Source organism: Mus pahari, chromosome 1 (genome assembly GCF_900095145.1).
Source record: "Mus pahari chromosome 1, PAHARI_EIJ_v1.1, whole genome shotgun sequence".
Classification (NCBI taxonomy): Eukaryota; Metazoa; Chordata; class Mammalia; order Rodentia; family Muridae; genus Mus; species Mus pahari.
In genome coordinates this window covers 141,681,925-141,695,595 of record NC_034590.1, presented here as the reverse complement: position 1 = coordinate 141,695,595, position 13,671 = coordinate 141,681,925, and the positions used below count along the sequence as shown (strand labels likewise).

Genomic DNA, 13,671 nt, shown 5'->3' with positions numbered 1-13,671 from the left:
CACACACACACACACACACACACACACACACACACACACACGCGCGCGCGCACATCGATGTCTTTTATGTGGCTGTGCAGCATGCATTTTTTCCCACAGCTCCACAATAACTGCCTATCCTATTTCTGTGAGCTTTTCCCTATGTAACTAAATAGTGTGGATGCCCTGTGAGCCTATAGTTAAATTTTCAGCTATTTGCATTGTATCGTTGCTAATAAGAACAACCCCTCCAGTAGTGTGATTCTGGTTTTGTTTTTGTTTTTTGATAACTTTTTTATAAAAGAGGATATGAAGGCTTTGCGCTTTTTATACATGTTTTTTTCAATTATTTTCTCCAGAGGCCACGTCAGTTATTTTATGCTAGTAGCATTGAGAGTGTCCATCATACCAAGAGTATAGTGAGAAAAATAGACTAAAAAACAACAAAAGTTTTAAAAAAAAAATTCAGTTTCATGACTGGAAGAGACTTTGTTTTAATTTCTAATACTTAAGGTTTTCTTTGATTTCTTCAGTTAATTATTGGTGGCAGTAATTGTTTTGAACCTAGGCTTCACTCTTCCTAGGCATATATTCTAAGGATGAGCTGTCCCAGCCCTTAATGTCTTACATTACGTTTTACTTTAGGCAGCATTACTAAGATAAAATTAATGTACCTCCTCATATAATTTGCTCATTTAAGCTGCACAATTCAGTAATTTTTAATGTGTTTGCTGATTGCAAAGTTTAGTTTTTTTTTTTAAAGAACACATGAAATTTGTTTGCAGATTACTTTTTTTAGATTTATTTATTTATTATATGTAAGTACACTGTAGTTGTCTTCAGACACTCCAGAAGAGGGAGTCAGATCTCGTTACAAGTTGGTTGTGAGTCACCATGTGGTTGCTGGGATTTGAACTCAGGACCTTCAGAAGAACAGTCGGTGCTCTTACCCGTTGAGCCATCTCACCAGCCCCAAAGTTTAGGTTTTGAAAGTAGGAATTAATGTGACTTAAATTAAACTGGGGCTGGTTGGCACCCATGAGAGAAGGTCAGATGTCACCACACACTTAGCATTTATGTAGTGGCTTTGGGCAGGGAGCCCTACTCCATCCCATGGGACTTCAGAGTACAGGAAAATGGGTGGAGTTTCCATTTGTTTTTGACATTTTACCCCCAAATTAAATTGCAAGTAGCAGTTCTCATCCCAAACTGAAATGAATTGCTGATTGCAGACTTGATTACTCAATCCCAGAGTTAGTCAAACCAAACATTGAATCATGTTGGTCTGTTAAACACATATGTTGCACAATTTCAAATCTCCTATTTTGGGGCCTGGAACCCCAGCACTGTTATGCTTTGGGGACTCAAAAATAGGAATGTTTTCAATAATCACGGTGTATTCTAACGTGTCCTATGGCACTATTAGAAGACCAGTGCTCGTCTTAATCATATTTACCGGCAGTAAATCAGATGTTGGAATTGCAGATGCCTGTGAGGCAATCATTTTAATGAACTCCAGGCTTGGCAGTGTGAGCTCCTTCTCTGAGATTTGAATAGTAACTAAACTATCTAGGCTATTGGGCTTTTAAAGCAAACAAGGGTAAGATAGGCAAGAGATAGGTGTAGAAGCTGGAGAAATATTTCATTCTGCTACAATGAAGAAAAAAGGAATTATTTTAGGTAAAAATAACTGTTTTGTTGGTGATATTGGTCGATCACTCTCTTTTGTTAGATGCTTTTGTCTGACTTTGTTTTTGTTTTGTTTTATAATATAACATCTCACTGTGTCGTTCAAGCAGACTTGAATTTGTGTTTGACCTGTCTTAACATTCCACAGTGCTGGGTTACAGGCATGGCCTCTTGCCACACCCAGAAAAGATGGTAGATTTGTAAGAGAAGGGTTTTTTTTTTTTTTTTTTTAACTTATCAGGTTCCTCATCTTTTGGGTTAGGTTCACCACATGCTCCGAAGGGCTTTCCTGTGTTTAGACTTCGGGAGCATAATTTTACTGATGTTTCTATCTGCCTCTCATCTTGGACAAGCCCAATGTTACGTTGGATTCCTGTTCCTCAAGAACTTTTCAGGTGGCCCTTCCTTTGGAAGTGAGCAGTGGCCACACAGGCTGGCTGGTACGTGCTGTGACCTGGGGCACAGAGTGCCTGACCTCAGTCCCGGGAAACTGCTGGGAGGACCACAGAACCAGAACGCCCTTTGATTGCCCACCCAGGCTTAATGTACACAAGCTGCTTACCTCTAGCCTTCTGAGGCAGTCGCTGTGAGAATGTTGTAGCCGTGGCTCCAACCTGTGTTCTCCAGGGGAGGCGTGGAGAATCCTAGCTTCCATACCACAACCCCATGATCCCAGGCAACTCTTAATAAGGAAAGCATTTCACTGGAACTTGCTTAGGGTTTTGGAGGCTTAGTCCATTATCGTCATGGTAGGAAATACGGCAGCGTGCAGGCAGACATAGTGCTGGAGAAGGAGCTGAGAGTTCTGCATCCCGATGTGCAGGCAGCAGGAAGAGAGAGACATTGGGCCTGTCTTGAACAATTGAAACCTCAAAGCCCACCCCCAGTGACACACTTTCTCCTACAAGACCACACCTACTCTATCAAGGATACAAGTCCTAATACTGCCGCTCCCTAAGAGCCTATTGGGGCCATTTTCTTTCAAACCACCACACCCATGCTGTGCGGGAGACAATCCCACACGGGAGACAATCCTACACGGGCCAGGCCACTTCACTTTGTTATTCTGTTGCTCCACCTCCTCACCTTTTTAATATAATATTTTTGCTAACTCTTAAAGAGTTTCAGTCATGCAAATACAATGTGTTTGGACCTTACTTGTTCCCGACTCCTCTCCTCCCTCAAATCTACCCTGAGCTTCCTACCTCCTCCCAACTTTGGGGCCTTTTTTATCCTCTCCTCCCCCTTTACTGGTTGAGTCCAGTTTATCCAGGTTATTGGTATAGTGCCATACAATGTTATGTGGTCTCCCACCAGGGCCACATCCTCAGAACTGACTCTCCCCAGAAGCTGTGGACTGTCGATAGCCAGGAGTGTTGAGTCCCTTGACCATCTGCAGGTCTGCGCAGGCATCCATCGCTGCTGGGAGCTCACGGTGGCACTGTTGTGTTTAGAAGACGCTGTTGTTCACAGTCCTTCATGACCAGTGGCTCTTCCCATCCCCTCCTGTTGGTTCCGACTCCTCTGACTTGGTGGTGCTCACACTCCTAGCTGCAGTGTTGGGTAGGGCTAGAGGCAACAGCTGCTGTCTTAGATCGCCCCAATTTACACAGCAGGTCTGTACATCTCTCTTAAAGGCTGTAAAGAGCGAAGAACATCTTGGGGCCCTGGCAAGACACTAAATTTAAATGTTATCTCTTAGAGGGCTCTTAGAGAGAGGGGTGCTCTTTGGATGAGCATTTTTTTTTTTTTTTTTTTTTTATTTTTTTTTTTTGGAATGGACCTCTTCCCAAACCACTCGTCTGTGGTGGTGCCTATGCAATGGAATCTTGGGCTTAGCAGGGTTGACCTGGTTAGACTTGTTGCCACTGAACCCCTGCTTGCAAGACTCTCCTTTAGGCCTGCCAACAAATGACTCCTCTCCTGGAGACGTCCATTTCCAGCCTCAGGCTAACCACATGCCCTGCAGAACGGTAAACATCACCAGCCATCTTCCTGCTGGGGGTGTAGTGCCCAGGGTCGCCGGAAGCTCAAAGGAGGAAGGGCAGGGGCTGATGCTGGACTCGAAGAATCCTAAAAGTAGAAGTTGCTAAGGTCTCAAGGATTTTTGTGATTTTTCTTTTTCCTCCTTTAACCTCATAATGGTTATTCCATAGGACACATCTTTCTGAGATCACTCACCTAGACATAGACCTTTCTAGAGTCTCATTTATAACCAGTTTTTCTCTCATTATTGTTAGAGAGTATATTCTGAAACTAGGCACTGTTAACATATTTAGTCTCACACTCTCACGCCTGTGCTTTCAGACTAAAGAGCCATTAAGTTTTATTCATTATAAAATTCCTTCCTTCAGGTTTAGCAGAGTGGCTCAGGCTGCCTTCAGGGGCTGTTAGGGACTGCGGTTAGTTTTGAAGGCTAGAGGTCTGTCAGTGGATTCACCGTTGGCTGACAGTTGGTAAAACTGTTCGTGCTTCTGTGCTGCACATGTGTGCCGTGTGCATGTGAGTGTGTGGGTAGGCATGTGCATGTGAGTGAGTGTGTGGGTAGGCATGTGCATGTGAGTGTGTGGGTAGGCATGTGCATGTGAGTGTGTGGGTAGGCATGCGCATGCACAGAGACCCCAGAGCAGTGCTGGGTCCTTCCTTTGTTGCTCTCTGCATTATTGCCTTGAGACAGTTTTTAGCATTGCCAGAAAAGCTTTCTGTTTGAGCTAGGCTGGCTGACCTGTGAGTGCTTGAGTACTATATATACCATCCTCTTCATACACACGCACACACGCACACTGCTAGAGAATACAGGTACACATTACTGTGCCCAGATTTCACATGGGTGCTGGAGATTTGAACCCAGATCTTCATAGAGTAACTATTCTTACCTACTTACACTGGTCCATCTTCCTAGGCTGGTAAAACCAACTAAGGATACATATCAACAGGTAGGTGGGCCAGAGAATTTGGGAAGTTCCCAGGAATGTTGATTGCTTATTGAAGCTGACTGCTTTCACTGGTTTAAAGATTTTATTTATATTATTTTCAACTATGAATATATGTGAATGTCCTGGCATGGGGATTGCATGTGAGTGTGTCGCCCTAGGAGGTAAGAAGAGGGTGTCAGGTCCTCTCAGCTGGGGTTACAGGTGGCTGTGTGCTGCCGGGTATGAGTGTTGTGCACCAAACGCATTAGCCACCTCTCCAGCGCACCATTAGCTTATTCTTTTTTTTTTTTTTTAAATCTTTTTTTTTATTTGTTTATTATATGTAAGTACACTGTAGCTGTCTTCAGACACTCCAGAAGTCGGAGTTAGATCTTTTTACGGATGGTTATGAGCCACCATGTGGTTGCTGGGATTTGAACTCCGGACTTTCGGAAGAGCAGTCGGGTGCTCTTACCCACTGAGCCATCTCACCAGCCCCGCATTAGCTTATTCTTGATGGCTGGGTCCTTGGCAGCTTCTGATGGAGCCAGGAAGGCATTCTGTTTATGAACTAGATCGCAGTGAACCGACCCCCAGACATTTCCGTCTCACCGATTCTAAGGTTATCTGACAGTGACGCCTCTTTCTTTTCTTCCTAGTGTTTCTATTCTTTCTTTTGTGGGTTTTGTGTCTTTTGTGGATGTTGTTTGGAGACCGAGTCTTGATCTACAGCCTCAAATGTGTGATTCTCCTGCCTCTGCCTAGTTCTAGGATCACAAGCGGACACCACTTCATCTGGCGGGCAGCGCTTATTATTAATTCTCAGCCTGCGGCCTGACATTAAAAGCCCTTGCCATCCTTTGAAGCATCACATTAAATTCCGCATGTGTCCTGTGAATATATATTTATTGACATGTGCTTACAGATGCCAAAGATGAGGTTGTTTAAGCTTGAAAGTGAAAGTGCTGAGCTCACCAGTAAATGCTTAGCTCTGGAAATAAGTTTCTAGTAGATTTTAGGTCTTCAGAGGAGACATTTCAGAGATCTCCTGCCGATTGTTCTAGTAACACCACCCCCTTCTCACACCCCTCCCTTCATCCACTGCCAGGCTGTAAGATGTACAGGCGTAAGATGAGGTGGTGTGTGATAGAGTGAATGAAGTCTTTACTGCCAACTCTAACCATATCAAGTTCGCTTCGCCCCTTGGTCCCCATGGACCTATGTAAAGAGCCGAATTGTTTAGCTGTTCACCTGAGGGAAACAACAAGCCAATCCTCATCTTCAACTGACACTGTTCTTGAACAGGGTATGTGGCTCATGAATTCATTTTGGACACCCGACCCTTCAAAAAGTCTGCCAATATTGAGGCTGTGGACGTTGCCAAGAGGCTCCAGGATTATGGTAAGTGGCTTTTGACATTCACACAATTGTTCCTGTAGGCTATGGACCATTTCCTAGAAGCACATGCGGTTCTAGACAATATATCCAAGAACTGCATGTCCTGGTCCCAAGTGGCCATTACTCAGCCCCTGGCCAGGAGGTGAGCCAGGAGGGAGGGAGGGATGCTGCCGGCAGCTCACAGGGACGCCAAGAAGATGCAGTGAGGAGCTGGTTGTTAGTTCACTGATAACCAGTTTTTCTGGCATTCTCCATGTATTCACATATGCGGGCCTCCTATTCAGATGTGTCAGTAAGACTTTTTAAAAATGTCTAATGTATATTTCTTCTTAAAGCTAAGAAGCTAAGGAGCTGAGGTGGCTCAGTGGTTAAGAACGCTCTCTGCCCTTGCAGAGGGCCTGGGTTCCATTCCCAGCATGTGGCACCCAGGTTATATATAACCAGCCACATCTGGGTACCGGAATCTGTTTCCAGGTGTGGATGGTTCCAGGTGTGGGAGCCACTAGAGCAGACTATGAATAGAATTGGCTTACACAAGGCATCGAGGACAGACTTTAATGGATAATCAAATCAGTCTGTGCTTTAAAGACCAAAACAACTCCTTGCTAGCTGGGCGACACAGATGCAGGCTTTTGTCAAAGCCTATTAAATGGTTTAGCTAAAATCTGTGTATTTCACTGTAAGGTTTATGACAAATACAAGACTATTGAATTCTTATTGATTCTTATTGATTCTTATTCTAAACTGCTAACAAAATAAAGGATTCTGATAGTTACAGCGTTCTTTGGGTCACATAAAAAATAAGTTGGAAAAGCAAAAAAAAAAAACAAAAAAAAAAAAAAAAAAAACCAAAAAAAAAAAAAAAAAAAAGAAAAAAAAAATTGGGGGCTGGCAATATGGCTCAGTGGTAAGTGCAGCCAAGCTTGGCAGCTGGAGTTCTATGCGTGGGACCCACATGGTGGAATGAGAGCTAAACTCCCCAAAGGCTTCCAATACACAAACACTCACACATTCACATATGCCAAACACACAACAAATTAAAAAATAACATGGATGGCGCCATTGAAAAATCTATAGGGGATAGATATGTGGATACTTTGCTACAGTGCTTTCAAATTACCTATGGACTTGAAAATTTCTATTAAAGTAATGCTGGCAAACTAGTCAGTTAAGGCATGGAGGCGGGACAGCAGCAGGAAATGATGAAGTCTGCCAGTCCTTGGGGACCGCTGGTCTCCGCAGCAACAATAGCTGGAAGGTTCGTGAGTCTGGGTGACCATTTTAAGATTAAGCACAGAGATGGAATGGACAGTGTCCAGTGGAAATCTACATGAGAATGAATAAGGACCTGGGTTGGACCTCTAGTACTACACACCAAAAATGGCTCCCAGATTTGTCTAAGAAATGAGGGGAAGCGGGTTTGCCTTTGTCCAGAAAAACCTCTTTCTATCATGTTTTTGTTTCTTAATTCATCTTACAAACAAAAACTTACTTCAGGCGTGTTTATACTGTGTTCAGGAAAAGGCAAAGATTTCACACATGCTGCCCCGGACCTAGGTTCTTCACACTGGCAAATGAGGGCAGTGCTTGCTTTTTAACTTCTGATTGGCTGTTTCTCGTCCTTATAGCATACCATCATAAGCAGTCTGGTTTTCCTTTTCTTTTTTTTGGTGGTTGTCGTCGTCATTGGTTTTGGTTGTCGTTGCTTTCTTTTGAGGCACCGTGGCTCGAATCTAAGGCCTCAAGGATGCTAAGCATACTGTCTTAAGCTAAGTGTCAACTTCAGCCTAGAAAGATTCTAAAACACAATGTGAAATGGAAATTCTACTCTAATTTTGTTACGCTGACCTGCTACTACATAGACATACCTTAGAATGCTTGTAAAAGCCATGCTATATAAATTATAAATTTGTGTACTTTCGACTTACACACATTCCTCTGGTCTCCCTTTGCAGGATTTCATGCCCCTACCATGTCCTGGCCTGTGGCAGGGACTCTCATGATTGAGCCCACCGAGTCAGAAGACAAGGCAGAGCTCGACAGATTCTGTGATGCTATGATCAGCATCAGGCAAGAAATCGCTGACATAGAGGAGGGCCGCATGGACCCGAGGGTCAACCCCCTGAAGGTACACAGCATCCCACAAAACTGAAACGTATTTGGGGAGTGTGCTGACCCTCCCCGAGCCCTCTGTGGTGATTAGATTCTTGTCTAGAATGAAACAATTATAAGAAACGCAGAGGTTTCTATCTTGGATGGCTGTGGTAGTTACTTGGGGGGACCTTGGTTGTAGGAGCTGTAGATGCCACCTGTACCCAACTGATTGAGAAGGAGGGAGTGGCAGAAGGAGGCTCCCTAGTTGGAGAGTTCTTATCATTCCCTTTGTGTCATAGCATTTGTGTATTTCCCTCCTGAGCGCTCTCTGTAAACCCAGTTCTTGTGTTGGCATAGCAACCTGAGACCAACTTAATTGACATGTGATTCAGCCTGGAAGTTTAGCAGTGCCTATGGCCCACGTGGGGAGAAATTCAACATGTCTCCAATCTCTTCCAAAAACATTACTTTTAGAATCTCTTTTCTGGTTCAGTGTAGACATTTAACCAGGAGATGGCTTGAGAAGAATGCTCTGTGGGCAGCAGTCGCATCTCATCTCCATGGCTATAAGCCAGAGAATGAGATGCTGTAGTAGCAGGTTCAGAACTGCCTGCCTGGAGGGGCGTTGTGGAGATGCTAAAAGGCTAGGGCCTTGCCTGAAATTCTGTAGCAGAGGGAGAATCTTCCTCTTGGTATGACGCAACGTTGTCAGGTGTGACAACTTCTGCTCCGTGTTACTGTGTGCGTAATGTAAACACAGGGGAGATGGTAGTCACCAGATTCAGGGTTAGATGTTGGGGTGAGGTGTGGGAGAAAGCAGCACACTGCTTTGACCGAACCCTCTGCCACCATTTCTCTGTCCAGATGTCTCCACACTCCTTGACTTGTGTCACGTCCTCCCGCTGGGATCGGCCGTATTCTAGAGAGGTGGCAGCATTTCCACTGGTAAGTTCTCTGAACGCTGCTAACCACGGTGTTATTATAAGCCGCCCCGCCCCCACCCTCACCCTCCCTGTTGCCCCTGAGGTTTCCCATCTACAATCTCATTATATAAAGTGGCCAGTGAAGTGTAGCTGATGATTAGGAACCAAGGGGTCAGGCAGCCCTCAAGGGTCATCTAAGCTCATTCAGAGGATCAGAGCCAGGCCTAGGAACCCAGAGGATTCACACTGCACAGCAGTCCTGGTCAGATGGCTCAATGTGTTTCCACCATCGGGAGGTGGATTTTCTGTGATCTGACTTAGATTTATTTATTCATGTGTGGGAGGGGCAGGAGGTGGAGGCTAAGTGTGCATGACTTTATATAAACCCTAAATGCAGAAGCCCCTGGCGGTGAGCATATCAGCTTCACTGGAACTTTAAATTTCGGGTGGTTTGTGAGCTGCCCTGTGGGTGCTGTGTACTGAACCCAGGGCCTCTGCAAGAGCAGTATGTGCTCTTAACCAATGAGTCATCTCTCCAGCCTCTAGCATTTCCTTCTGATCCCAGAGGCATAGTCAAGGCTCCAAAGTTGAAATCGTGAAAAATGTGGGTTTTGGCATGTGTTGGGCCACTGGTGCCTTGGGCTGTGAGAACATCCCAAAATGTCCTTCTTTTCCTTTTCAGCCCTTTGTGAAACCAGAGAACAAATTCTGGCCAACCATCGCCCGGATCGATGACATCTACGGAGATCAGCACCTCGTCTGCACCTGCCCGCCCATGGAGGTCTATGAGTCTCCATTTTCTCAACAGAAAAGGGCTTCTTCTTAGTCCTTCCTCCTAAGTTCAAAGGACTGACCTGATGTCTCTTGCTGGAGCATTTGACAAGCAAGGCTATTTCTTCTCCTTTACGTGGCTCACACATGTGTTTTATATGCTGTCTATTTTTGTAATCTTTTAAAGTAATGTAAGCACGAATAGCATGGTTGAGTGGTGGCCACCTGCTGTATGGCGAGGCATTGGCTGTTCCTGTTGCCTTGTTTGGGAGCCATTTAGTTTGCCGGATAGAAAATCTGGGGTGCACTAGGAATTTTAACATTTTAATTCAAGAAGTTTGCAGTGGTCAGAGCCTATGCTGGGAATTCAATAGACATTCTTTTTGTTCCAAATAAGTCCTTGTGGACTGTGTGCCCTCTGTGGGAAACCCCAGGGCAAATGTTTACATTTTGTATACACTAAAGAATTCTTCCTCACTAATGTGCTTGATCTGTCACAGCATGAGTATTTTCCTTTCACTGTGTCGACTTTTTTTTTTTTTATCTGCTTTTATTAGTGTTCTAATAAAACTGAGTTTGAGTAATGCCTTCACATTTGATTTTACACCCATGATACACACTCAGGACGCTGAAGGGCAGCGAGAGCTCTCTGTCCAACAGCGACCTTTACATGGACTGTCACCCTTGCTTTTGACTGGCTAAGGACAGTCTGTACAACCTGTTCATCAGAGACGGCCACTCTGGTGCTTTTCATCTTGGGCCATTTGTAACTTAACCTCAACTTATGGAAGTTCAAGTAGCAGTTTCTTTGAAGCCCAAAGATAACAAGCCAAGGGGAAACGCAGAATCCTTGAATGAACATGGAAGGCGTGGATCGAATCCTAAGTAAACGTGCTATTGACAAGGACCAGTGCCTCAGACCCATGGGAACAGGCAAGGCCTTACCCATGTCAAGCTGAGGAAACAGGCAGAGCCCTCGACCTTGTGCAGATGCTGGTAGTGTGTACAGAAACTAGCAACCACAACTCCCTCCGTCTGGATGACTGCAACCTGAGAATGTCCCTACACATTTTGAGACAACCTAACTCCTCATGCTGAACAAAGTCGCTGGAATTCCGGGGTTTTACGTAGTTGGTGCCACTTCATCAGAACAAGCATGGCCCACCCGATCCCAGCATTTCTGTCTGTCTGTCCTTTCTTCATTCCCTTGTTACCTCAGTCAGGTTTCCAGGACCAAGCAATCCTTCACTCCTAGCTACAAAGGGGTATGGAGAGTTCTACTCGGGCATGCTGCTGCCGAGGATGAAAGGGTTATTAATATAACAGGAAAAGGATGAATTTGCGGAAGTAGCAATCACTCGCCATCTTCTCACCCAACAGTTCCTAAGAGTTGCTGTGAGGGAGAGGCTTTTACCTGCTTCCCTGCAGGTGGGTCACCCCAACATTTACACAATCATTCATGCTAAGAAGTAAGCTTCATGCTAACTACTTGAACAGGTTTGTATGCTCTTGTGAAATTCTCCACTACAGTCCACGTAATCACATAAAAACAACTATTTCAGCCTAACAAAAGTAGTACTGAAACAATGGGGCCCCTGCTTTTCATTTCCCAATTTTCATTTCACTAATAGTTAAATGGCTACTGAGCACTTCTCAGGTACTATGTAGCTGTCACAAAACAAGTAGAGATTCCGGAGGTCACGTGCTTGGTAGGAATTTGAACCTAGCTCTAGGGCCTACCAGTCAAACAGGAGACCAGGCTACCATGGCAACAGCAAATCTGAAGAGCAGGAAACGTAGCCCAGCATCTGAACACAGTGGTCCTTTCTCTGGAAGCCACAGCGGTGTTCTGCTTCACCAAAGTGCTCAATCTTTCCTGAACCAAGTCAAGAAAACATGGCTCCTGTGCCCCTGCCCCAGCAGGTTTTCTCTCTCCCAGCCAAGGTAACCCATCTGGAAGGGCACTAGGCAAGAGCCCAAATCTAAGAACTTAAAGCCAGCAGCAGGGGAGTGAATGTCTCAGGGAGGGGCTTGAAGTTGAAAACTAAATCCAGAGAACAGTGATTTCTGAGAGCAGGGTTGTCATGGAAACTCAAGGGAGTGGTACAGGCTAAGATTCATGATCATGTGATTTTTTTTTCCTCCCTGGTGTTTTTTACCTGTTTACGTGATTTCCATTCAACTTTACTGACTTCTCCATCTCACCCTTTCTCTATCATTCCTCAAGATGGTTGTCAAGAGACTTTTGTCCCTGGCAGGTCACGAAGGGCCTTCCCAGTAAGGCAGCACCTCCCTCCCATCAGCTGCCCACATGTGATGTACCCAGCTCTGCTCTGTCCACCTCTGCACTTGGCTTGGGACTCCTGCTTTGTGGTGTGGCTGCCCTCCAGCGCTTCTCTCAGCCTTCCACAGCCAACTAGAGACCAGTCCACTAGGTCTCTAGGAATCTTCCAGCCCGTGGACGGAAGACTGAAACTGCAGAGCCATCCAACAGCTACTGGGTTTTGGGCCTCTGTAGTATAGTCATTGCTGGGACAACCTAGCCCTTCCCATCTAAGCAGATGTGATTAATCCCTTTTCATAATTCTGTCTGTTCCTCCTGAGGACCCTTAGTCCCTATTCAAGAGTGTCCCAGCTACTGTCACATGCTGCCAAGCTTGAACTTCATAAACATGTCTCTCAGAACCTCTCCCACATCATAAGGAGAGTGAGAAATCTCTATTTTAGAATTAGATTTCTGTTCTCAAATCACCCAAACAAAAGACAGGAGGCAGGATCTAGTGCTAAAAACTGGCAAAAGATTTCCTTAAAAGCCGTGTGTGGTTTTTTTTTTTTATGACGCTATGATGGGCTTTGATACATAAACTGGTAAGCCAGCCCTTTCCTCAACATCACTGTTCCTAAGGGGAATATTTGTTTGTTTTGTTTTTTTAAGACAGGGTTTCTCTGTGTAGCTCTGGCTGTCCTAGAACTCCCTCTGTAGACCAGGCTGGCCTCGGACGCAGAAATCCCAAGTGCTGGGATTAAAGGCCTGAGTCACCACTGCCCAGTGGGAATATTTGTACAAATCCATAAAACATTATTTCAACTCACTCCGCTAGTTAAAGAAGATAGCTTGTTTCAAATGAGCTTCTAAAATGCGAGCTGTTGGGCTGGGCCTGTAGCTCAGCATCACAGCCTTTATCTGACATTAAATGAGAACATGGGCTCTATCAACAGCACCATTAAACAAAGCATGCAAGCAAGAATAAGTGAAATGGAATTGGAGAATGCTTAATAATTCTTTAATTCTTAATAATGCTTTAATCCTTCTGAATTGAAGAGAATGTAAAACAAGTGGGTGAGCCTTACTCTTCTGGACTTCTGGAGGAAGAGGAGAGCAGTTGCTTGTCATCTGCTGGAATCACTGTGACAACAGGCTTCATCACCTCGTGCCTCTTAATGGTTGGAAGGATTATGTTTAAGACACACACACACACACACACACACACACACACACACACACACCTGTATGAAGGAGGCAAAGGCAGACAGATCTCTGAGTTCCAGGCAGGTCAGGGCTACATGGTGAGACACTGCCTCAAAAACCAAAACCCCAAACCAAGTGGACAATACAAACTTTCAATATTCATAATGAATAGTCAGTAACAATATTTAATAGTATCTAATAAATTATTGGCAGCAGATGTGTGTGAACATCTGTGTGTATTTAACCCACTTTCTGAAATACTCTGATTTGCAAAATATGAAGTAGCACTCAAAATACTAAGAGACACGGTAAGCTACAAGCTGCACAGAACAGGATGGAGAGAGGCTCAGGTCAGAGCATTTGCCGTTCAGTTCCCAGCCCCCACACTGGCACATGACCAACTGAGTTCCAGGGCACAGGATGCCCTTTTCTG

The 13,671-nt window shown here is 44.8% G+C and overlaps 1 protein-coding gene across 1 annotated transcript in view; it reads left to right on the top strand.

Moving 5' to 3' along the window:
* Gldc (glycine decarboxylase) overlaps positions 1-10,356 on the top strand; it is a 79,348-nt gene extending 68,992 nt beyond the window's left edge. The window contains exons 22-25 of the mRNA XM_021192925.2: positions 5,889-5,984; positions 7,937-8,109; positions 8,940-9,020; positions 9,681-10,356. Coding sequence (XP_021048584.1) covers positions 5,889-5,984; positions 7,937-8,109; positions 8,940-9,020; positions 9,681-9,824 — 494 coding nt within the window. The 3' untranslated portion in view covers positions 9,825-10,356. The remainder of the gene's footprint in view (positions 1-5,888; positions 5,985-7,936; positions 8,110-8,939; positions 9,021-9,680) is intronic.
* Positions 10,357-13,671: the final 3,315 nt, after the last annotated feature.